A 25,341-nucleotide genomic window follows, 5' to 3' on the forward strand; every position below is an offset into this window, starting at 1 on the left:
GAGGTTTTATGCTGATAATTTGAATAATTACCAATAGTGTCCAGTGCCTTTAAAGCCATTGTGGAATCATTAACTGTATTCTAAAATAGACCCTTCCATACATCGAATGAGTTTGATATTTTCACAGGTTTGGTCATGCAGGGCTAGTATCTTGGATAATGTTCTTTGTTGTAACTGGCTGGGGGGGGGGGGGTATTCAAAGACAAAGCGAGTAAAGTGTCAATATCGTCCAATATGGCCCTACCACAACAACCTAGCGACCTCACTGGTTATAATCGAGATACCCTTTTCAATAATTGAATGCAACTGTCCGATGTTGCTGTTGAAAAGTTTATTCAAACATTAACAAATGATCACACATTAATTGACATTAATTAACAAATACATTTTGGTGTGGAAGACTTTGAAACATCTTTCAAAATATAAGGCTGGGAAAATATTGGCAATATGTGAAAGCATCTGGTACAGCAACAATGAACGTTAACTGTTGTTTTACTTAACTTCACAATATAAACTTTACTCCTGTGCTCTAAAACACTCTCCCAGAATGGCAGATGGGTTAAACACTTTTAGAGGTTGCCACTCATTGCAAACTATATTCATAAAATAGCCATTGTTTTCTGTCTAGTGATTGCTTAATTGGGCAAGGACCTTCACATTAAATACTTCCACACTGACACTTGAAACTCAACTCAAGTGATCCCAAGAACGACCAATAAACAGAGAGTGGAACCTCAATTAAAATGAAATGCCGCAGAAATCCCTTAGGAGAATGGGGTTAATGGCAACACTCAAAGCAGTCAACGTTTTCATCTTATTGTTACTTTGAGGAGCTAGGCTGATCTTAGAAGAGGTCTTGGGTAGAGATCAAAGCCTATAGTTCCTAATGTACTGCAAGTAGTACATCCAAACGAACTTCAGATTGAACCCTTGTCTTCCTTGCAACTAGATCTCTGATCAACTTATCATTATTGAATCTCGTGATGAAACAAAAAGATGCCTCAAAAGCAGTAAATTTGTTCATCATATTGTTACTTTGAGGGGGTTAGACTGATTTTAGGAGAGTTCTAAGTACTCTAAGGTAGAGATTAAGGGCTAATTCCTAATAATTTACTCATAAAACCACAATTACACGTTCCATACAATCAGATAAATCAACTCAGGCAAGATTGAACTCTCTCCATTGCAACTGGACCTCTGATTGACACATCATCATTAACTTCTGGTAATTGAACCAAGAATGCCTCAAAAGTCAGTTAATTGAGGTACAGACTGTGAGAGGTATATCAAATGCAAGTTAAACCCAAACTATATTTCATACGTTTCAACATTTAACACCAATGGTAAAAAAGGCACATTTGTATCTAAAAATAAAAAATAGAAATGTTAGTGTTTGTGTCATGATCACAAACACAACAGTGTTCAAGTTCAAGAAACTTGAAGAATTATAAAATAATCAATTATAATTGTTTATCACATTTTAATTACAAATAACACTTAAAGTTTTAGAAGTGAATTGTTTTTAATTAAATTTATATATTTGTATATCAACATGTATTATTTTATTACATATCCAACTTCAGAGGGAGCTGTTTCTCACAACGTTTTATACTATCAACAGCTCCCCATTACTTATTACCTAGTAAGGTTTTATGCTAATTATTATTTTGAGTGACAACCAATAGACGATGTGACCTCTGACATCACACGAAAACCATAACATGATTCGCGCGCATACCGCCGGGCAAAACCTTTGTGTTTTGGCAGCCAGCTAGAAAGTGTATGCAATCTTCGTTTGACTACGCAACTCAGTGCCCGGCGAAACATGACGTATATAGTGTTTTGTCCACAGAGGGCGGTTTGAATGTAAACATAGGTCACATCGTCTATAGTGTCCACTGCCTTCAAGGGTGTACACATTGTTGGTAAAATTGAAAATATTATACTTTCCATAATTACACACAAATTCAATGGTATACAGATGGTCATGGTGGAAAACTTCCCTTGAAATATTCTTGCTTAAAATGCAGTTAGTCTTTTTGAGATATAGTGGACACTAATGTAGCGGACTGTACGATTGAGGTGTACACAAACAGATTGACCCAAACTGAATAGCACTCTTAAATTGCATCCAATGTACACATGGTGCTACCGCAATCCCGACCAGATTATACGGCACCAAGCAAAGTTTCAAATCCTTAATACTTAAAGAAATTTTACTTGGTTTTGTTTTATTGCATTGCAGAGGCAGTTGGTGGAATAACTTCATTAAGAAATCATAAACATTGCATATGTTTTTTGGGTTCATTGTTCAGATGGCATTTTCTTTAAGTTTTTGTAGCTAGCACACTGTCAGAAATGACTCCACATTCTAGAGATTTATGGAAATATTCTTTCTCTACTGGTTCGTTGACGGTCCACACCACAGTTTGAATACCTCGCTGGTTCCAATAATCCACTGTGGCTCTGTTGAAAGAAAACAAACAGATTTGCATGCATTATTTTATCTTAAAGGGATAGGGTACTTTTTGTCAGGACAACACACAAAAGTCCACAGACATGATAGATTTACATTAAACTTACACGGTTTAACAATAATGATGATAGAAAGCTTCCCTTAAAGGAACACGTTGCCTTGGATCGGTCGAGTTGGTGTCTGAAAAGCGTTTGTAACCGTTTTTTATAAAATGCATATGGGTAGAAAGATGTTGTAAAAGTAGAATACAATGATCCACACAAACATGCCTCGAAATTGCGTGGTTTTCCTTTTACCTCGTCGACTAACACGTCGGCCATTTATGGGGGTCAAAATTTTGACTCCCATAAATGGCCGACCATGTTAGTTCGCACAGTAGAAGGAAAACCACGCAATTTTGAGGCAAACTTGTGTGGATCATTGTATTCTACTTTTAAAACATCTTTCCAACCATATGCATTTTTAAAAAAACGGTTACAAACGCTTTTGTTTTGACCAACTCGTCCGATCCAAGGCAACGTGTTCCTTTAAAATGTTACTTTTCCTTATGTAAAGGCATTGGACACCTTTGGTAATTGTCAAAGACCAGTATTCTCACTTGGTGTATCCCAACGTATGGCATACAAAACAAATTTGTGAACATTTGGGCTCAATTGGTCATCGGAGTTGCCAGAAAATAATGATAGAAAAAACACCCTTGTTGCACAAATCGGTGTGCTTTCAGATGCCTGAGAGAAAGGCTTCAGACCTAAAGTCTTTTATTTTGACAGCTGTACCAGTCCTGTATTTCATACCTTGAATGAAAATCAAGTCTAACTTTCCTCTGCCCTGTATTTAGATAAAAATGTCTTTCTAAAAATGTCTTTCTAACTCCAATTGAAATAGTGTTGTACAATTTTTAAAAAGTTTGTTTAACAGGACAATAGACCCCTTGCAAAATGCGCAAAACTGCTGGTTCTCTATGGTAAAGCGCATGTTTTTTTGCGCACTAAGAATATTTATTGTCCAATTAGCTGCCTCCTTTTGCCTCAGTGTGGGCGCTGTTTGAGAGTGGCGTCACATACAATTACTGCGAAATTTCTTTCATGTATTCTAATATTTGTTATTGTAATTTCCATCATGTTTTTTAACTTGTACAAGTCCTGTAATTCAGCCTACTGGCTGTGAAAATTATTTTTGTTTTAATAAACCATTTCAAATCAAATCAAAAAATGACTTACTGGTGTACTGATTTTTTATTGAGAAGAACGGTCGCATTACCACACAGCAACCACAACCAAGCTTCATGACTCCACATCAAAACATAGTCCCCTGCAGCAGCCAAACAGCGTTTCCAAAAGGGATCCGTTTCTGTCGTAAAATTATTCTCTAGAAAATTGTGGGAGCTTGTAAGACCCGTCAGGATTGTACTGTCTTTCCGACGTAGCTGTTTAACAAATCAAAGCAAAACTGAATGATGAAAGGCAAATTGGAAGTATTACTGATGGAGTAGAAGACACTTGCAGACACTTAGTTAATGGTCACACTTGGGCCAGGGTAAGGCTTAGTGTTTGGATTGGCTTGGCTTGGGTTAATAACAATAATAATATCACAGCACTTGTAGGCTCACTATATTTGTGAAACATTCAAAGGCGCCGGTCCGAAAGGAAAGAAGAAACCCAAGTTTGTGAAAGAGTGAGATGTTGTGTGTTTCTCCGATGTGAACGGGCAAGCTGTTTCAGAGCTGTGGGGCAATACAGGAAAAGACCCTGTCCCTGTAGCTGGCTAGGCAGGTCCGAGGAACAAAGATCTTGTTGCAAGATGACCTCAGACCTGGTCTAACGGACCGGGTTTGAATCCTTTATCTTAGCAGCTGGTACCTGAATTTGATGTGGTACCTGCTGCTAAATATCGGTGTATGAGTAAAAACCCAAATAATATTCTTTATCCTCCATGCAAATTTAAAATACCTTGTATATTAGTGGCGGGAAGAAAGAGCAGACCATCGCACGCTCATATAAAGCAGGATGTCTTCTGTAGAGATCAACTAAAGTATTCACCATCTAAGAAAGATTACAAGTAAGACATTTGTTAATAAGCCAGTAAACATTATCAATCTTAGAGTCAAATTGTACCTTTGATTTTTATTTAACAGTTTGATTGTTTCAATCCGTTATAAATGCAGAGCTGAAAATTGGATTCATAAAGACCCCAGGCAGCTTCGCTATTCCTATTGGCGGAGAGCATGTCAAGTGGGGGTGTAAAAATGGCTGGCTTTGCGTGTTGGGAGCACAAGCTCATGTACATGTATGCCAATTTCATTTTGCATAATGCAATTCGCCTATTAGTACCAGAGCGTCATATATTTTTACACGCGCGCACACACAACAGAATGTGCACCCAACAGAATTTTTCAGCTTTTTGTCCACTCACCTTATCTGACCAATCTTTGACATCAAAAAAGATCTTCAGACCAAGGCCAAGGCACTCCACAGTCGCTTCTTCTAGTGTGGGGATTGTAGCATGAGCAAATTGGTCTCTGAAATATTATAAATAAAATGTTAAATATGATCATAAAAAATGAGATTTAAAGGAACATTACAGAATTGGTTTTTGCTAACAAAACAGTTGCTGGCAGAGTAAGCACTTTATGTAATCCACCATTTACATAATCTGACAAACCTGTAGAAGTACGAGATCAATCGGCCAACTGGGTCGTGAGAGAATAGTGAAATAACGATTACAAATTTTGCATTACATCGATGCCAAAATAAAAATGAATAAAACGCTCACTGAGCGATAAACTCCTAACGCGAAGGTAGATTATTTATTTCTCATCAAATATGACATTTCAGACAGAAATATTTCAAGTGATGTTTTCTACTATCATCATCATTAGACTGTGTAAGTTTGATGTAAATCTGTGATCTTCACGATTTTTGTTTTTTACCAATTCTGTAACATTCCTTTAATTGGTGAGCCAACAGTCCAACACTCCTACTTTTCTAGGATAGCATTGGGTGCATTTTGGTGAAAGCACTGATTGTGAATATGAATACCAAGGTTTTCAAACCTTGCTGAGTACACACTTGCACTGTCTCTAGACAATCTAGTCGGTGGTCAGGTTGGCGTAGTGACCCCGGTGCGAATCATGCTGTGGGCACTATATGTGGATTGGGTATTCAGTTTTCCCTGGTATAATTCTCTGGTGTGGAGCTTTCCTCTAAAACTAAAATTTTCTTCATTGTCATAACCATTGGTTCTTGACAGTGATTAAGTTAGAGTCTTTGACTTCACAACCCCAATAAATGAAAAATCTACAAAATTGGCCCTTGTACAATGCGCGATGCACTTACAGGCCCCTATACATTTTTACAACCTGCCATTTTGGGAGTCGAAATGTACCAACAGGAATGGACTCCCAAACTGGTGGGAATGATCGGCGGGCATTGTGCATAGGTGGGTTGTACCCAGGGGTCGATAGTTTATAGCCGTTTTAAGGTATGGTGGACATTTTAAAGGCCGATTCATTCTCGCTGGACTGCGTGCACACACCCGACAATTTGAACTAAGATTAGGCACTGCGCTTCCATTTCACACTGCGGACTTTGTGAAACAGGTACGCAGTGAAAATACAACAAGAGTACACTGGTTTTTGGGTATATTCAGATCAAATTTACCCAAGCCAAATAGTGCCCTATATATTATTAGTAGGCCCTATGTGTCCACCATACCTCAACATAGTTGCGATAACGTAACCCTCCCCCTGACCGTCGGGAGGAGGGTTACATTATCGCAACTAACCTCAACATGGTTTATTGGACTACCTGAGTTGATGTTTGGCTGCTGCATTGAGTCGAACTACCTCAGCTAGAGTATAATTCTTAATAGGTCCTGTCCCATCAGTTGTTCTGTCTAGTGTTGCATCATGGAGGATGACTGGTATACCATCTTTGGTCATCTCAAGATCCATCTCCACAAACTTGGACCCATTCTTGCTGGCCTGTGAAATACATTAAGAATATTCATTGTGGTATATGAACATAAAAGTGATTGTGGGTCCAGCAACTCGGACTACCCGATTTCACTTTGCGCTCAATAGTAAATAATCCATTTAAACAACACATTTAATATTCTTTCAATTTTTTATAACTGAAAGACACTAAATGTCACCAGGAAATAATGGTGATTCGGGCCACCACCATTCAATTATTAAAATGGCAGAAAACCTATATCCAAAAGTGGTGGTTATACCAAAAGTGGTTTGTCCTTCGGATGGGACGTACAGCCGTTGGTCCCCATGTGTTGTGTAACGCATGTAAAAGAACCTAGTACACTTATCGAAAAGAGAAGGGGTTCCCCCCGGTGTTCCTGGCTGAGGCTGCTATATATGCGACGTAGCACCTTGTTTGTAGTGCTAATCTACATCTTTTCTAAATAATTGGGTCTCAGAATTCATCGCTGCAATACCTATCTCAGCGCCTTGAGTGTCTTGTTTGATAGATATGTATGCAAAGACTTCGATATTATTATATATTAATATCCCAACTAACAAAACTTGGAACATGTCAACTCCTACGTACGGTCAATAAGGTTTATCGCGAATAGCAAAATATCTAGAGAGGACGCTGTTGAACCCACACAAAGGTACAGGCGTTGCGTGCGCGAGTTGTAGAAACTGCATAGAAACCACCCCATATTCCTTCCCACAATGCATTGCGTTTCTGAATCGCAATAAACCTTAATGATGGAAATGGTTTAGAGTTAGACTAAGGAAAAGTTTCCGTATGGCGCCACCACTTTTTCATTCAATATGAAATAAATACAGTATCTAATTTACCTCAATGAGATATCCCTTTTTGAAACAATGAGTGAAAAGGTACTGTGGCGCCATACGGAAAATTATCCTAGACGAATAAAATATAATAAAAAATTGTGGTCTGAATGATTTGCAGCATCTTTTCCTTGGCTTTTTTAATTATACCATAATGTTAATTAATTTTTTTGGTTTAAAGTAATTAAAATACTTACCTCTTTGAAGGCAACTAAAGTATTTTCTGGGGCCTCAGTCGCACCACCTCTATGTGCAATGTTACTGCTCGGCCATCCCGACCCTTTGAATGTTTCGAGTTGTTGTTTATCAGTCCGCCGTATTCTGAACACCAACAATGCAAGCAATGCCCCAGCTAAAACAGTAATGGCTGCATAGAAACAATATTCAACTGAAACTAACCAACCTAGGGCGATGTACAGAGGGCAGAATATCAAAGAAAATGCCGTGAAAAGGTGGAAAATACTGGAGAGAACGATATGAAGTGTTAGCATTGCCATCTTCAAGACTTGTCATAATCTGGATGTGTTTTTTTGTAGAACGAAGTTTGTTACCGTACCCTCCTCATGCATGCAGCAGCCCGCCGTCCGTGTGGTATGCGATGCTGCAGCGACCTCTCTTGACGTGACGACGAGAGGTACGGTATCATGGAAATCATGGTAGCGCTTTCAATGCCCCGCCCCTTCTTCGTACTCCTGAAGGGTGGATGCCCGGAAACCATGGCCATGCAAAAGTGGATGGGGATGGGAGGGCTGGGTTTTTTTTTTGGAGACTATGGTTACCAATACCAATATCCTGTCTTTGGTAAAACATCTAACGACAAGCATGATCTAGCCCCTCTTGTGTGGCCAAGACTGTGGCCACACAAGTGGGGCTAGGCAAGATCAAAATTTTGAGGGAACCCACATTTTAAAGGGAATCGTTGATTGTTTTAATCCTTAAACAAAATAATGGAGATTATGGTCAGTAAATCCATGGAGGCCTTCATGATATAACTAACCCGTAAAAATTTCATATCAAAAGGCTGCAGCATTTTTGAGGTATTGCCAAAAATCTGGAGCGCTTGTGTGTGCACAGGACTAGTAATCCAAAGATGAAATGTTTTTGACTACATCTACTAGGGGTTGGTTTCACAAAGAGTTCAGACTAGTCCTCAGAGACTTGCAGCCAAGTCGTAAGTTTGAACTCAATCCAACTCGGAATAAGCCTAGTCTTAGCTCTTTGTGAAATCCACCCAAGCATAGATTGGTTACAATACAAACTACGGCCATGCTGGCTGTTTTTAGTGATTGCTTCCCTTACACATTGTTTTATTTACCAAAGTAAAAAGATAAAGGAAAATCACAAAATAAAAAAGCAATATACTTCGACACAACATACTTTGTCCTTTCATCTTCCTGAAAGTAGAATTCAGGTTGATTTTATTTGCCACAATGTTAAGGAAGAAAAAGACTGAGGTTACCAAAGTATCTTAACAGGTACATTGCTGGATTTATGACAAAGCAATAGTTCCATGAAGCCTGTAAGCAAAAAAACAAATGCTCAAACAAGAATTTCTAGCAAAATTAGGCAACTAGCCAAATGTTCAGAAAAATTGTGACTGGTACCCACTATTTTTATATTTCCCTGCGCAAATACATTTCAAAGCAGTATTTTTTGCCTTCATGCTTCATGAAATTGTATCGAGTCTGGACTTCTGACAATGCAGCCATCTTTATGTAAAGATGTAGGTTTGATATTCATGAACCAGATTCAAGATGGGTAACAATCTCAAGATGGGTCATTGCCTCATTCCTAAGATGGTTGTTGTACATGTATCAGTACAATGATACAAGATGGTTCAATTCCAACATGGGCAATAATCACCAGTTGGTCAAAGTCAATAAAGCATTATGGTGCCCAAAAGTTCAGTAATGATGATGATACAAGATGGTTGCTTATCAAAGTTGAATGTTAAAAGTTGTAATTTCTATCAAGATGTTTATATATCCAAGATGGTCTGCACTGCAGTCACGAGAAGGTGTGATTTCTCAGAGAGTTCTTCCTCTTCCTCAGCATTGCATCTAATCCTCATCTTCCTCCTCTTCTCCACCACCACCACTTTGAGCTCTACGCATGTTCCTTCGCTTCACACGGCCAGGACGTCCACCACCGAGAGGAGAACGTGTAGAGAAGTCAATGTGCTTCTGGGAATCCAGACGAACAATGAAGGAAGGGATGTTGACGACCTGCTTACGAACGCTGTAAAATGGATCAAAATTAAATAAAAGAATACTCAATCAATGACATCAATACTTCTAGTTAATACATATTTGTTAACTCCAAAGGTAGTTAGAAGACTCAAATTTAGTGGGGAAATTCACAAGACCGCAAGGCATGTAGCTGAAAGTCAGACGGACTTATCTAGTCTGGCCAGATGATAAAAGCACTGGACTTGGGCCTGAGGTCAGTAAGTCTTGAGCCTCGCTTTATACTTTCCAACACAAATCAACTAACAATATGGTGTCAAAAGTAAAAATCTGCACAAAACTTTTGCATTTTTTTTAAAAATAAATTTACCTTGAGCAAGTAACACTACACAAAAGTCCATTACTTTAAAAAATATTTTTGGTTCAGTTCTCAGTTGATAATCATTTGAAATTCTTCAACTACACAGGTTATGCTTAGTTGAAAAACTGTGGACAAATTTATCTGTGGTCAATCATGTGTGTACTGTACTGTGTAGGGTATGCATTCACCACATATCATATTGCAGGCTGGCATAGTTTATCCATCATTCAAAACTGCAGTGGTTGATACTGAATGGTCAGACGGTCGGATGTTTAACAAATGCAATGTGTGTTGCAACGTCTTGCAGAAACTAAGAAAGCAATCCTACACTTATTGTTTTCTGCTCAATTTCAAATACTTGTAAATTCATAACATGGATCCAAAATTCCATACCTGTTTTCTTTTCAACTTTGAAGTTGACAGACAAAGCAAGACAAGACATAAAGATTGGATCTTTGATCCAACCTCATTGGCCTTGAATGAGTGCAAGAAATGGATCAGTCAAAGAAGGGAGGTGAGACGTAGGGATTTGAAAACCCAAGTGGCCTCATCATCACTGTCTGAAACAGATGAGGTGTGGACTGCATTCAACTTCACAAGGAATGTGCCAAGACATTGGGCCTTCCATGCCCAAGTGGTCTTGCATGAACTTGAAGTTCAACAACGCACTCAAATAGATCAGCCAATACCAGTTTGACAGCAGACAAGATATACAGCTAAGGGTGTAACCCTGCTGCAGTGATCTTGGTGAATAATCAAAGATCAATGAACTTGCGAGCTGTGTAGATCCAGGGAGTGAAAAAGTGTATGAAGTTAAAAATTGGTAATCTAAACAATTCATTCATTTAATCTTAATTTTTTATTAATTTTCAACAGTCTTTTTACGAAGCTCTCTCTGATTTAAACTGGGAATAACATCAGTTTCAGACAGGCGCTCAAGAGTCGCGCCAAACCAACTTCTGAATTAAGCACATGAAAAGTTTGACGTCTGAAACAGGTAGGAGCGACTGGATACGCTAGAAAACAAAAGATCAACTGTTGCAGGACAACTATGGAGCCCCTTGGTTTCAAACGTTGATTTTGTCATAAGCCAAGCCAATGTAAATATCATGTTAAGTTTGCTCGACTGAAACCAAAATTTATCTAGGTCGACCTAGAGTCGCTCCTAATCTATTTGGTTCAGCGCGACTCTGGCGCACCTGTCTCAAACAGGTGTAAAAAGCACACGCAAAAATGAAAAATACCAACCGGATGTGACGTTGTCGGATGAGTACACGTGCGTGATGAATGCTCTTGGCTAGGCCAGACTTGAACACCTGCGTTTGCAGACGACGTTCAAGAAAGTCTTCCACTCGTAGACCCAGGACGTAATCAAGTTTCATTTTGCCCTCATCAAGTACTCCAACGCGGACCAGACGACGCAGCAATGCATTACCTATACAGTGAAGATGTCGCAGATAGGATTAGTAATTGACAAGTTCTCTAGGTTTATCAAATGAGTAAATTTCAGGTGGACATGGTAAGCCAAGGGGTAGGAGTTTAGGGGAGAGAGGTTACAGCACTAGCCGCCTTAGTTACCTTAAATGTTCTTAGGATCCTTGGGGTTAAAAGACCTCTTAGTATCTTTGGGGTTTAGAGGAGAAGAGGGTAGGCACCAACTGCCTTACCTTCAAACAACCTCTTAGAATCTGTGAGGTTTTGGGGAGAAGGGGGTAGGGCACTAACTGTCTTACCTTCAAACAACCTCTTAGGATCTTTCTCTTCACGTGTGAGGAGATCACGAGCAGCCTTTCTGATCTTGGCCAGGGTATACTTCACTCTCCAAACCTCACGTTTATTTCGCAGACCATACTCGCCAATCAGCTTCAGTTCTTGGTCAAGACGTTCCTTCTCAAAAGGACGTCTTGGCGTCACGCTGGTTTTGCTGCACACAACTCTCGGCATGTTGATAAATCACAGAAACCTATAAAAAAAATATCAATAGAAATTGACGAGTGTTATTTGTTATACACCAGTTAAAGCCATTGGAACATTTTTAAAGTTCACAGATTTACAAATAACTTACAGGGTTTACAGAAGATAATGCTGAAAGACTTCTCTTGAAATATTATTCCATGAAATGCTTTACTTTTTGAGAAAACATAAAAAACAATTATCAATTCTCGATAGCGAGAATTAAGGATCGATTTTAAACACATGTCATGACACCGCGAAACGTGCAGAAACAAGGGTGGGTTTTCCCGTTATATTCTCCCAGCTCTGATAACCAATTGAGCCTAAATTTTCACGGGTTTGTTGTTTTATATATAAGTTGTGATCCACGAAGTGTGGGCCTTGGACAATACTGTTTACCGAAAGTGTCCAATGGCTTCAATTGCTTGCAAGTCAGAAATATTACATTTTCTATGACATGAAACAGCTTAATTATAGCTGTTACCATGAAAAACATAAATATAAATAAAAAGAATGGGCGCCCTCTCTGATCAGACCAATGTCCGTGTCCTCCTATTATTATAAGTTTTATCGCTAATAGCAACATTTTGTTTTTAATAGAGGGCGCTGTTGAACCCACACAAAGGTATAGGCGTTGCATGCGCGAGTCGTAGAAACTGCATAGAAACCACTCCATATTCCTTCCCAACATGCAATGCGTTCCTGAATCGCGATACACCTTATTATTACCATGGGTCTCCTACTAAACCGTGGCGTGGTACCAGAATCTAAGACCTCTTAAAAAGGTTGGTGAGAAGATAGGTTGGTGAGACGATTTAAACAAAAATCATTGAGTTTTTGTTGCGACAATTTTCCTGTTATCCTAGCAATACCCATGATACCAGGAAAAACAGTTTTTAAAAAGTGAGGGCGCCCTCTTTTATCAAACAAGTACAGTGCAAGGTTCATGAAATTGATTGCACACAAACTAAACAAATCATCACTTGGGGTGTACTACTCACACGTATGTACATTTCTAAACATTCCCGAACTCAACCTTAGGTAAACGATTATATTTTGTTTACAAGGAAACAACAGAATTAGACTCAAAGTATGATGAAACATTCAGAAGAATCAGAGTCATCGTAAAACTGAACTTACACGCACGCCGCTAAATTTAGGAAAGAACATACGCCCTCTATCGGTTGCATACGACCAATTATGACGACATGGTGGGTGGGGCTCAGGTAGAAACAAACTTAATGGCGGGGGGAGGCGATCGTTTCAGTGCATTAAATGGCTTTGACAAAATTAATGTTCTCAACAAATCTACTGTAGCAAGTTATTATGCATGGACTCATAGCAATACAAACAAGGAAATTATCAATTAAATATCACTTTATTAATTTAATGGCATGGAATTGGTGCAGTAGGCCTATAAATAAGGTTTCATAATTGGGAGTTCTTAAAATTAATTATTGTGTGTTCTTTTTTGCTGTGAAATAATCTTAAAGTTATTCAGACAAATTAAAAATAAAATTATATTATGCACACCAACTACAAGCGTAACAGTAACATGCAAAACCCAACTGAATCTCAATTTCAATTTTGATGAGGTCTTAAAACAGGGTCCAATTCTTGCAATGTTTTTTTTATAGTGCTCCAAAAAACACAGAATTCTGTGGGCAATAAGTGGAGACTTCCGCAACATTCAGCTTAACATTTTTGGCTCGTGCTCACCAAAACAAGTAACTAGCAAAAATGGAAGCCTCACAAAGATTTATTCACTAATCCCTGCAACAATTATAATTATGAGATCCATTCTTGACAACTTTGCAACACTGGCCCCTTTCACAAAAAATAATGATAACTGCTTTCTTATTCCAAAAATAATGACAGCTTACGATTATGACAAGCTACAAAGATTAAATGTTACAACAAACAGCATATACCATCATGTTCCTTTGCCATAAACATCCTCCCCCAGTTTACAAAACCATTGTTTTATCAAATCTATATTTTTGTTGCAAGTTCTACAAATTAAGTGTATTTACAAATTCCTTCATTTGAATTATCATAAAACACATCTTCCATGAAGTATTTAAGAAACAAAATTGATAAAATTAAGTTAATTATTCATTCAAAATGAAAATATAACCTGCAAAAAAAAATAACCATATAAATTTAAAATAAATATAAATATAAAGTTCAAAGTTAACAGAACTCTTGCCTCCATAAAATTGAAATTGCACTAATGGCTTTGTCAGTGGCTATGGCTAGCTTACTAAGTCATTGTTCAATGCTGATGCTGTAGCCAAACAGTCATAGCCGGAGCCAACTCAAATTATTGAAAGGCCGTAAATGATGAAGGAGATTAAAAAATGATAAACAAATATCGCTTGACAAAATGGAAACAAATGACAAATTAGCTTATTAGCCATAATTTGAAACTTGTTTGTTAATGTGATGAGACCGGACAATAATTAACTTCATAAATATTGTATATGACATTAACATTTGAATTTTGGGGCCAATTGTTAGAATAACTTTTGTCAATTTCAATCAAACCATGTCCATATATTTGTAGCTTTGCAATAGTATAAGGTTCAACCATGTTTAGCTTCCCTTTTTTGTCAAGCACTTAATTGAAGAGAAAGTTCTGCAGTTATTCAAACCTTAATTGAAGAGAAAATTCTGCAATTATTCAAACTGTCAAAAAGTCACTGATGGGAGTTTGGGTATGAGAATAGTTATTTCCAGCACTCATTATTTCTTTAAAATTGAAAAACATGTTTAACATATTAACTCTAGCCTAAAAACCAAACGAATTAAAAGTGACTTCTATCCAATGACACTGTCTATATCTGAACACAGTTTATTCAGTCGTTCAGACACTTTGGCATATCGTATGGTATCCAGACCCATCACTGTTGCTAAACACATGACTTCACCGCATTTCATCAGACCATAGAGCGCCAGGAGATTGTAATAAGCTGCAGTAGTGACAGGAAAATAAGAAACATTCAAGTGTTAACGTTTTTTTTTTAACTTCTTTTTTTCAACACAAGGTTGGCAGTCTCCCTATTTTATCGATACATGTATCTTTGTTCAGGGTGCCAGTCAGAAGCCATACAACTGTTAACTGCCGTGTATCCAGGGATCACACCCAAGTTTACAATACAACCTGGGAGGCAGTAGCAAAGGGATCACCTTAAAGGGGATATGACTTATTATTTAAGATATCAAATTAAATACCACAGTTTACCCTTTTGGTTTATTATTTGTTAAGTTTAGATTTTGGAAGGTCACATTGGCCTGTGTAAGTAATGGATGCAGTAACACTGTTAGATAATCTCTGCTCGCTCTGAATAGATCTTGTTGTTTTATATTGGCTTCTATGTATAGCTAGCTCAACATAGATGTTGTAAAACAATGAGCTCTTTGAGGCCCCCATTAGGTGTAGATACACAGCTATGTACAAACTGAAACTGAGTATAGTTAAATATTGAACTCTGTCAGCTGTCACAGCATACAGATCAAAACATTGAGTTGTCACCCAATAGTTATTTTCAGGACCAACGTTACTCAAAAAAGATTTGTACTTAGTGTTACCTCAAACCTTCCACCAAGCAAAATTTCAAATCTTACATAATAGTATTTGTTGAACTGACCTGTTTCTTCTGAGATGGTTTCTGACGTCAAAGACTGAAGTAAGGCACTTGAGAATTCAACAGCACTGTCGTCAGACACCTACAACAAACAACAAGTCAATGATACAAAATTAAGAACTCACTTCGCAGTAGTGAAATGAATAACGAGAAGTCCGAAGACGATTACCTCCATGCCCCCTGGTCATTGCCTCGGTGTCCTTAAAAGGTTTTCACAAGGGTAAACAAGAAATATATAAATAAAAAATGATACAGTACTTCCTCATAGGGTGCACTTTGCCAAGGAGAAAATGCATCGGTGCCCTTGCCCTTTCAAACACAGAGCATACAGGCCCTTGTGGGGTTTCAGGGCCTAGCAGATAAGAGCACCGAATTCAAGCTCTAGTGCTTCTGTTCAGCAGAGTGTGGGCTGAATCCCGGTCGTGACAAATGTGTCCCTGAGCAAGACTCTAACTATAATTGCTTCTCTCCACACAGGGGTAAATGGGTAAGGGCAGAGATAGTTCTTGTGATTGATTTAGCTGAGTAGCGTATATTTGTTGCACAAGGCAGTATACTCACCAGGGAGCTGTGAGATGGTTCAAGGAATTATTTAAAACCAGTGACCAGGGGGTAAAAATTTGAAGCACTCTGGGATGCCCTTTGGGTATACAAAAGCACTATATAAAAACTTAATATTATTATTATTATTCTAACCTGATAACGTGTTAAGTTGTAGACAAGAGCAGAAGCGGCACAACACAACTCATCTGAACCACTCAAGATGCCATACACCACCAACCGATTGATACTTTCCAAATTGCTTTGCTGGCCGCCATCGTCTGTTGTCCAATGTCTAACTTGTGTCAACCACAGCTTACCTTGGTAGCTGGAGCAAATATTACATAACTGCAGAGGAGGACATTAACAAGAAATGGTTGAACTAAACAATGGTAAACTAGTGAAGAAGGCTTATGCTATGTCCGATAATATTGTATCATTCATGGAAGTCAGGAGGGTGACTAGGTGTCTTTTTAAAATCGTTATATCAGTGCAAAAGCATTGTATCTCCTAAAAACCACTTATATTGTGTGTTAATATTTGGCATTCTGGCAAAAATAGCATGGCAAGATTGTACATTACTGGGAATGAGGTTGGGATTTAGGGTATCTCTGTTACCAGTCTGAAGATGGATAACTGTACACCCGGGAATGAGGTTGGGGTAAGGGTTATAGGTCATTACAGGGTGCGTTCGTTTAGCTTCCCTGGGTCTACCCCCGAGTGTGGCAGGTTTTTTTTCCAGGACGAACGTGGGTAATTATCTGCACACGTCTGCCTGGAAAAAAAACACGCCATAAACCGGGGTCGACCCGAGGAAGCTAAACGAACGCACCCAATGATAGATATATCTGGGAAAGAGGTTGGGGTTAGGGTTAGAGGTCATTACCATTCTGAAGATGGATAACTGAATCTTGATTGACCGACAGTCATTGCTGCTAACAAACTTCATGATGGTATGGTTAAGGTTATGGGGTTAGGGTTACGGGGTAAAAGGTTTTAACAATTCTGAAAACGGATAACTGTATCTGGATTGGCTGACAGTCACTGCTAACAAACTTCATGATGGGTTGGTTAGGGTTAGGGTTAAGGTTAAGGTTAGGGTTGGGGTTATAGGGTCAGAGGTCATTACCATTCTAAAGACGGATAACTGTATCTGGATTGGCTGACAGTCACTGCTAACAAACTTCATGATGGGTTGGTTAGGGTTAGGGTTAAGGTTAAGGTTAGGGTTGGGGTTATAGGGTCAGAGGTCATTACCATTCTAAAGACGGATAACTGTATCTGGATTGGCTGACAGTCACTGCTGCTAACAAACTTCATGATGGTATGGTCATCATTATTACTCAACGTATGAATGACATCCTGGCTGAGAAATGCCATTTGTAGTAAATCAACCAGTGGGTGTAAGACTTCAGGAGGGATGCCTCCCGTGGCAAGATTCAACAACTTCCCTGCATGGAATCAGGAAATAAATACTGTCTTAAATACCATCACTTAGAGTAATCATAGAGCAAACCATAAGTCTCTTAGTTTTACCTCATTTAGTAAAGGATTATTAAAACTCTGCTCAAGTTAACCTGTTTTTGTTCAACCCCTTACTATTTAATCATTGTAAATCTTGTCCAACTTGGCCTGTGGGCCACGAAATGTGATACTAATAAAATGAAATAAAATGACAAAAACCAAATATTCCTACCTATAACAAGAAAACATTCTGACTTGACTGGAGATGGTGGTTCCTCCATAAGATACTCCAAACAGACGCAATCTTTCAATTCAAGAATTAACTTCATCTCTTCTCTAGTTAGTAAACCTTCTGGCATCTTCTTCTCGATGGTTTCCACACACGCCAAGACCTGATGGTTTCATTACATGAGATGAATGTTAACAAATTTTAAAAACGTAGCTCCGGCTTCAGCAAGATTCCCAAGATTACATGCACTTTCTAAACGGTTATTATTTTCATTGATATTTTGGAAAATCAAATGTTCTGTATCTATGTTCTGTATCGCTCAATGCTGGTACAATGACATACTCAAGTAAAATCCCAACCATGTACCTATCTACCCCCCACCCCCCCCCCCCCCAAACATTGAAGGAGATTGACCATACTGGTAGGTAATTTGTTTTAATTTCTTTAAGGACCAGTCAAGTGCTGCAGATTGGGGTGAGAAGAGAGGGAGAAAATACAATAGACCTTTATGCATTGATGTCATCCAGCTGCCACCGCAAGGGAAAAACAATGATGAAATAATGAAAACACATATTTTGTATGACGGCGCACATGTTTAGCCAAAGAGTATCCCTTTAACTGATGTCAAGTGCATAATGTCTATTACTGGTTTCTTAAAAATAAATCATAATTAAGTTCAGACACAATCAATGAACTGAGTAATCATAAATCAACTGCAGACAGAAAACCTGATCCATCAAAATATCTAAACTGAGAGATGTCTCACATTGATATCGGTATAGACCTTTAACCTCAGCGGTTCCATCGGTGTTGACATCTTCAGCTTCTCAATGAATTCATCATCTGAATCATAGTCTGCCTTAGCTTGAGGGGCACCAGCATCTGCAGATGACTGGGTTGGTCTAGCACCTGCCTCTTCAGTCGATGCAGCTGCCGATGGCTTTGATTCTGATTGGCTAGCTGATGCTTCTGCTTGGGCTGTGGGGTTCTGATTGGTTACTTCTGGTTTTGTAGTGGTCGATGTAGATGGATTCTCTGTAGATGGTTTTGGTGGCGCTGGGGTATCGCTGTCAGATGGGAGAGGGACTGGATCGTAGGCTGGGCGATGGGAGTTTTCTCCTCCTCCGATTGGACGCCCAGTAGGATTGGAAGAGAGGGATTCTATCAAACCTTTCATCATTGCACCAATGGGTCTAGCGGGAGGACATGAAAGGAAATCAAAAATGTAACATCAATACATGTTGGAATTACTGTTGTTATATAACTCTGATAATAAAACCATAGATGCCTCACGAGTGAACTTCTTACTTTAACTTGCAAGCCCGAGGTAACCTGTACCCAACAGTGCTTGCTATGTGAACCAGAAATACTGGGGTTAACCCCTAATCTTTCAATCTGTACAAATTGAAACATAACAGGCGCTTTGTAAATTTCAATGATAAATAGATATTTACAACAATAAGAAGGTGTGAAATGTACATGCAAAGTTAGAGCCAATGTAAAGTAGGAATAGACCCAAATCAAATGAGGGCTTTCTTTACACCTAGGCTGAGGCAACAATCTTTGTCAATAAATCTTAAGCAGAAAATATTGCTTAACAGTTTTCTGCTAAGCAGAAATGAGCAGGATACCAGTCACATGTAAATGTCAATGTCACATGGTAGTTTGGCCGACAATCTCATTCTGGTAACCATAGTTGTGCTTAGCTAGTTTTTTTGTGTGCTAAAGCAGCTCTATGAAATTGGGCCCTGGTTAATATCAGGATGTGGGTTCGGGTCCCAGTGATGACACTTGTGTCCTTGAGCAAGGTACTTCACTATAACTGCTTCTCTTTACCCAGGGCTGGGGTATAAATGGGTACCTGCGAGGGTAGAGGTTGATATTTTGTACGAAAATGCCTTTGGAGCTCTACAGTAACCTGGGTTGTATACTCCACAAGGAGCTGAGAAAGACTTTGGAATGCTATTGGCTCAATGACCAGCAGCCATCAAGAAACGTTGCGCAAGTGTGAAGTCCACTTGCGAAGTCCACTTGTGCAATATTATGGGGCAAAAGTCCACTTGCGCAATGTCTATGGCGCAAGTGGTGCTAGTTGTGCCACAAACGTTGCGCAAGTGGACTTACGCAGTTGCATAAAGTTTTGTGAAATCGGCTGCAGGGCTTGAATGTAAAGCGCATTGATCCGGTCATTGTAAAATGCGCTTTATAAAAACTTGGCTATTATTAATAATATTATTGAAGAAGGAAGATACTCACGTATTCATGACTTCATGTGGTAGGGTCAGGATAAAAGCTGGGATGCTGTTTCCTGTGAGGAATTGACACACCTCATTGCTGAAGGTGTTGCAGTTGTGCTCAAACAGGTTGTAACGTTCCCCGCTAAGGGACGAAGAACCAAACAAAACAATTAAACTTGGTGACTTGATAGACTTGATAGTCTTGTGTGCATATTCAAACAGGACTACTTTGGTCCCACATATACATTGAATCGAGGGGACTTTTCGCAATTAACTTCCCTCACTTAACAGTGACGTAAGCAAGCAAGCATTGAGACAACTCAGAGCTGAGTCAGTGGGATCGAAGTTAATAACGAGAAATCCCATCGATTCACTGGGTGAAAGTAGTATTTCCTACTTTCCGAACTGGTAGAAGTTATTTGAAGAGGTCTTCTGAATTCTGAAAAATCTACTCCGCAATAGTAGAGCATTGTCCCGAACTCCAAAAAATCCACTCTGTGGTTGTAGATTATATAGCAAGACAAGGTCTCAAAAGAACATAATCTACCCAGCATTATAATACAAGCTTAGGATTGCTATCCTTACAATGACTTACCAAAACTCGTCAGATCCCAATCCACCAAGGTACTCTAGCCACAATCCATAGTCAACTTGAGTTGAACCCATATCATGAACCTGTTCTGGCTGTCCTAAGATTGTGCCACGCTAAAAACAATCAATAAATCAAACCGATAAAAAGGGGTTAATTTGTCAACAAAAAATGGTTTGTATAATTGAAAGCAGTGTTCAGCTTTCTGTGGCACCACGTTTTAGAAGTCAAGACCTAGGCTTAAAATCTATCTGCTAAGCTTCCTCTCACACTTTTTTGTTGTCAAATTTCAGAAAATGAAAAATTAATGTGTCACTGCTTACTGGTCCACCAGGTTTGTCAGCTTTCCATATTTCAGTTTAATAGAGATGCTTTTCAACACTGAACTAGCCAGACAGACCACTTGGAGTGACTTTGAATGGTCCTCAGGTGTTTTAACAGGCCGTTTGGCCAGCCGACAGAGCTGTTAAGGGAGAACGCTGGTGTAGAGACATTTAGATAATACAGATTGGCCATTGACCTTCAGATATTAAAAGTAAGGGCTAACAAATTTGATGTAAAGGCATCACCAGTTTCTTTGTTTTTATTTCTAAAATGATACGCGTATGACGCACGTAAGTTGATGTAGTTGCGTTGATCGTAATCTTCCCGCAACTGGAGGATTGTTACGATCATCGCAACTAGAGTTGATGATTCTTTTTCCTACCGGTTTACAGCTTTCTATTCCTCCACCTCCATAGAAATATTCCCTTCCAAAGATGACGATACTGGTATGCCAAATGCCATCCAGGTGTGTGCCTGAAGAACCAAATCATTACAGAAATTGTTATAAGTCCATGACCCAACTTGAGAAAACATTTCTTGGTTTATAATTTTTTACAAATTTATTTGTTGTGTAAAAGCAATTATACACTTTCGGAACAGAAACAAATAAATAAAAGTTCACAAATTTTCAAATAACTCTGTGGGGTTTACAGAAGGTAATGGTGAAGGACTTCTCTTGAAATATTATTCCATGAAATGCTTTACTTTTTGAGCAAACATTAAAACAATTATCAATTCTCGATATCAAGAATTACGGCTTTATTTTAAACACATGTCATGACACAGCGAAACATGCAGAAACAAGGGTGGGTTTTCCTGTTATTTTCTCCCGACTCCGATGACCCATTGAGCCTAAATTTTCACAGGTTTGTCAATTTATATACAGTAGAAGTACACGAATTGTGGGCCTTTGGACAATACTATTTACCAAAAGTGTCCAATGGCTTTAAAACAAAAATGTATTATTTAGTTTATTACACATTGTCTTGGGGGTAATCAAAACAAAGGTTCATATAGATGCTGAAATTCATTTCAACTTTTTCACTCATTATCAAAAAATATATACAATATTTTTGGACAAGAGTGAAAAAGTGTTGGTTACATGATCATGGAGGTAGATTTCACCTTTTCCATCATTTCATTGTTTTTGGGGGAGCGACAGTCTTTTTACACTTTACTTAATTTAAATAGCCTTCACTTCAATTCAAGTAAGTTCTCAAGTTTTAACTTTAATTCGAAAACCTTTTGTAACATTCCAATAAAAAAAATGAAGGTAGGCCTTATAAAAAATACACAGAAAAGTTATTTTATGTATAAAATACTGTACTTCACTCCACTTCTCAGTAATTATTTATAAATTGTAGTAAATAACAACAAATCAGAGTTGCATACCTATATTTGCATTTTTATTTCAATTATTTTAAATTAAGAAGTTATTAAATATTATAAACTGACTTCCTAAGTAAAAATAAAAGAATCCTAAAGTTTGTTGATATTTATTTTAATAAAAAGATAGGCCTAGTTCATGAGTTTTATTGATAAAGCACTGATTTAAAAAAAAAAGTCTAAAGTTTATTTACAACCAGGCTAGGTTTGACCCATCATGCTCATATTTTGATGTTTAAATTTAAAACAGCATCCACTAAAAACTTCAGCTTCAAACTTAATCATTTGATTTCATTCATATGAATTCTTAAAACTCACCAAGCAGAGCCATTGACATTGTGGATGCAAGGCCCTTCGTCAAGTCATACACATACAATTTCACTTCATTGCCAGCCTCCATTTTGAACCTTATTAAGCGATTTATGAAATACACAGAAGCTTCACTACTTCATCTTCTTCTGGATTATTCTGTTGGGGCTATTTTCGTGGGAGTGACATCTTACTTCTGCTATGACATTCTAAACATTCTACACATGCCAAAAGTCACGATTAGCCTTATCATTGACTCCCTACATTGTTAAATAAATACAAAGTTTGGGGACACGAGCTGCACGAACTAACCATCTAGTTTGCTTGAAATTTGTAAATTATTAGTGACTTGGAGGGTCATAAACATAAGCCGTCTGGAACTAGTCTTGTACCACTAGTCAATCTACATGTATTTTGTTACTAATGATTTACCAGACTACTCCTGATTTAGGCAGACGGAAAGTTGTCCTAGCGCCCTCAACGTTTAGATTAGTACTGTGCCGCCAGGTTTAAGGAAAAGTTTGGAAGAATTATAACATAGAGGGGGAACAGTTCACCGTTTAATCCTCTCCCATTCCAATCTGGCCTTTGTTCCCAAAACGCTAGTAACGAAGAGTGAATGTAGAAGTTCGGTGTTTTCTGTTGTATTGTTTTTAAAGAGAGAGGAATCCTTATTGTTGGCTGATTATTTAGCTAAAACATTTGGTGCCTGCATGTTCACCGACATGTTTAGCTCCTGATATGTTTTATATAAGAACCCAGTATATTCTATGAGTTGAAAGTTAGTTTCAATATCAGCTTGGATAAAGCAAGTCTTCACAATAACTTTCACTGTTGTGTGTTTATAAAAAATGTTTACAAACCTGACAAAAATGTAATGGTTGAAAGTACTTATAACCAAAGATGTTAATACTGAAGAAACATTTATTACTGTGTATTATTTTGTTATGAAGACACACATTTGTTGAAACTTAGTGCTTTTTTATCATTTCCACAGCTACTGTAATCAGCCAGTTTGCTTTAGCCCTGCTAGTTGATACATATTTCTCTTATAGCATTTCCAGGACTGTTTTGATGTTTTCTTGTTGCACATTATATGTTTACGTGTCTCCTGGTTTTTTCTGTCCAGGTCGTCTCATACAACCCTTATAACTTAATCTGACAGCCTCAAACCCTCTAAATCCATGCTTATGATTTTGCTTATCCATTGGGCTTATGGCTTATCTATGTAATATTTTGTATATGTAATACCTTGAGAAGGGGCATATGAAATAAATGTTGACTTTAATTATTATGAATTGAGTAATTAAACTCTACAAAAATGAAGAAAACAAACCATTAAACAGATCTTAACTTGAATAATGCTTTTATTCAAATAAACAATTGTATTGACAAAATAAGATTCATTCATGTTTCCTAAAAAAATTCTAATATCAAGCACAAGCACCACGGTAACCAACATGGCATCACATTGAACAAAATAAAGAAGAAAATATATTTACGTCTATCAATAAATTACTGAAGGACTTGTGAGTGGTATCTGGGTGGGCACATCCTTAAGGTAAAGGTTGTGGTTAATTAAGAAAATTATCCTGTCAAGATTTAAAATCAAAAGCAGCTGCTGCTTCAACAACCGGGTGACTGAGGTGTTTAGAAAAAAACTCAGAGACCAATTACATAAAGCAGGTTTGCTAATGGAGCTCTGATGTTAAGCAAAGACTGATCTTACTTAAGCTTAGCAGCAAAAGGTTACCAGCCAAAGATTAGTCGGGTTTTGTGCTAACTTACGTTTGCTTAGCAATTTAATTTTGTGAGCAATGTTTTTAAAAGAGTCACAAAGTAGAAAATACCGTTACTCATTTATACTAAACTTGTTAGCAAAGCTAACATAAAAAGCAAAAAGCCAGGTTTAGAGTGTTAACTTGATAGAATTGAGATGGTAACCACAGTATGATGCTAAGCAAATTCCGTTGCTCACCAGCTCTATCAAATTGGGCTCAGGACTCAAACTAAAACCTGTAAGCACTAAAATATTTGTTGAGCACAGCAAAATAGTATTCAGCAACAACCGGTAACCAGCCAAAATTACACTACTTAAAACATTAATGACTGGTACTTTACTTTCCTTGCTTAACAAACAAAATTACTGAAAAGCTTTATGAGTTGGGCTCTTGTGACAGAATTTGATTTCAAAATGAGATGGTTTAAAATAGAAACATTTGGCACTGGTTTAATCTCCCTCAAATGGGAGTCACTGTTAAACAGAAAAAGTGTATCATAAACTTCTCATTTTGTCAACTTCTGTGATTGGACAATTAGACATCATAGGAATCACATGGTGTGATTTTTTTTGTTAACAAAGAAGAAACAAAAAATCTTTGGATAATTAACAATCAATTTTGCGGAGTTTCAATTCTTGCATGTTATTAGTTTGTGCATAGTAAATGGACCTACCTAATCACTGCTTTGGGTTTTATTCAAGTCATTTACAAAGATTCTGTATTAAATTAATCAAAGCTGTTTTTTCTTAACAAAACGAACACAATATTTCTTATAAATACACAATGTGCCATTTAAAACAGCAGTGCAGAACAATTTGCATCTATTTGCATAACATTAAATATCTGATCATAAACACACAACACAATCAGATTAAAAGAAAGGAACACCACTCAAAGCTTTAAGATGCTGGACACTAACAAACCTGTGAACATTTGAGCTCATGATTGGTTGTTGAAATTGCGAGATAACTATGAAAATAAAAAAAAACCTTGTCACACGAAGTTGTCTGCTTTATCAGATGCTTGATTTTGAGACCTCAAAATCT

The 25,341-nt window shown here is 37.9% G+C and overlaps 3 protein-coding genes across 4 annotated transcripts; all 3 read right to left on the bottom strand.

The window, feature by feature from the left end:
• Positions 1 to 314: 314 nt before the first annotated feature.
• Positions 315 to 7,870, bottom strand: LOC139944564 (glycerophosphodiester phosphodiesterase 1-like). Its single transcript, XM_071941612.1, has 6 exons — positions 7,487 to 7,870; positions 6,283 to 6,458; positions 4,889 to 4,994; positions 4,426 to 4,518; positions 3,697 to 3,902; positions 315 to 2,466 (listed from the first exon to the last, which is right to left on the bottom strand). The coding sequence occupies exons 1-6, from the start codon at positions 7,784 to 7,786 to the stop codon at positions 2,328 to 2,330; spliced, it is 1,020 nt and encodes a 339-aa protein (XP_071797713.1). The 5' UTR covers positions 7,787 to 7,870; the 3' UTR covers positions 315 to 2,327.
• A 793-nt stretch (positions 7,871 to 8,663) lies between these two features.
• Positions 8,664 to 12,959, bottom strand: LOC139944473 (small ribosomal subunit protein uS4). Of its 2 annotated transcripts, none has more exons than XM_071941496.1 (4): positions 12,930 to 12,959; positions 11,570 to 11,799; positions 11,085 to 11,271; positions 8,664 to 9,527 (listed from the first exon to the last, which is right to left on the bottom strand). In XM_071941496.1, the coding sequence occupies exons 2-4, from the start codon at positions 11,778 to 11,780 to the stop codon at positions 9,350 to 9,352; spliced, it is 576 nt and encodes a 191-aa protein (XP_071797597.1). In that variant the 5' UTR covers positions 11,781 to 11,799; positions 12,930 to 12,959; the 3' UTR covers positions 8,664 to 9,349. The 2 variants fall into 2 exon arrangements, with proteins under 2 accessions (XP_071797597.1, XP_071797598.1); XM_071941497.1 differs by having other exon boundaries at positions 12,791 to 12,930.
• Positions 12,960 to 13,148: 189 nt separating this feature from the next.
• On the bottom strand, positions 13,149 to 22,795 carry LOC139944539 (uncharacterized). The gene is made up of 10 exons (XM_071941583.1): positions 22,524 to 22,795; positions 21,202 to 21,293; positions 20,502 to 20,611; positions 19,926 to 20,048; positions 18,436 to 18,862; positions 17,673 to 17,832; positions 17,234 to 17,427; positions 16,133 to 16,324; positions 15,440 to 15,518; positions 13,149 to 14,761 (listed from the first exon to the last, which is right to left on the bottom strand). Exons 1-10 carry the CDS (start codon positions 22,603 to 22,605, stop codon positions 14,610 to 14,612), a joined length of 1,611 nt encoding a protein of 536 aa, XP_071797684.1. The 5' UTR covers positions 22,606 to 22,795; the 3' UTR covers positions 13,149 to 14,609.
• Positions 22,796 to 25,341: the final 2,546 nt, after the last annotated feature.

Source organism: Asterias amurensis, chromosome 11, assembly GCF_032118995.1.
Source record: "Asterias amurensis chromosome 11, ASM3211899v1".
NCBI lineage: Eukaryota > Metazoa > Echinodermata > Asteroidea > Forcipulatida > Asteriidae > Asterias > Asterias amurensis.

What these genes read in the sequence shown, in the direction of transcription:
- LOC139944564 (XM_071941612.1), bottom strand. Translation starts at nt 7,786, where the DNA reads ATGGCAATGCTAACACTTCATATCGTTCTCTCCAGTATTTTCCACCTT. An exon ending in CTTTAGTTGCCTTCAAAGAG is followed by an intron (nt 6,459 to 7,486) that starts GTAAGTATTTTA and finishes TGTATTTCACAG; the next exon opens with GCCAGCAAGAATGGGTCCAA. An exon ending in AATAAAAAATCAGTACACCA is followed by an intron (nt 2,467 to 3,696) that starts GTAAGTCATTTT and finishes TTCTTTCAACAG; the next exon opens with AGCCACAGTGGATTATTGGA.
- LOC139944473 (XM_071941496.1), bottom strand. Translation starts at nt 11,780, where the DNA reads ATGCCGAGAGTTGTGTGCAGCAAAACCAGCGTGACGCCAAGACGTCCT. An exon ending in TCCTAAGAGGTTGTTTGAAG is followed by an intron (nt 11,272 to 11,569) that starts GTAAGACAGTTA and finishes TTCACTGTATAG; the next exon opens with GTAATGCATTGCTGCGTCGT. An exon ending in ATCCGACAACGTCACATCCG is followed by an intron (nt 9,528 to 11,084) that starts GTTGGTATTTTT and finishes TCCATTTTACAG; the next exon opens with CGTTCGTAAGCAGGTCGTCA.
- LOC139944539 (XM_071941583.1), bottom strand. Translation starts at nt 22,605, where the DNA reads ATGGAGGCTGGCAATGAAGTGAAATTGTATGTGTATGACTTGACGAAG. An exon ending in CCACATGAAGTCATGAATAC is followed by an intron (nt 18,863 to 19,925) that starts GTGAGTATCTTC and finishes TCCTCCCGCTAG; the next exon opens with ACCCATTGGTGCAATGATGA. An exon ending in AGAATGTTTTCTTGTTATAG is followed by an intron (nt 17,428 to 17,672) that starts GTAGGAATATTT and finishes GATTCCATGCAG; the next exon opens with GGAAGTTGTTGAATCTTGCC.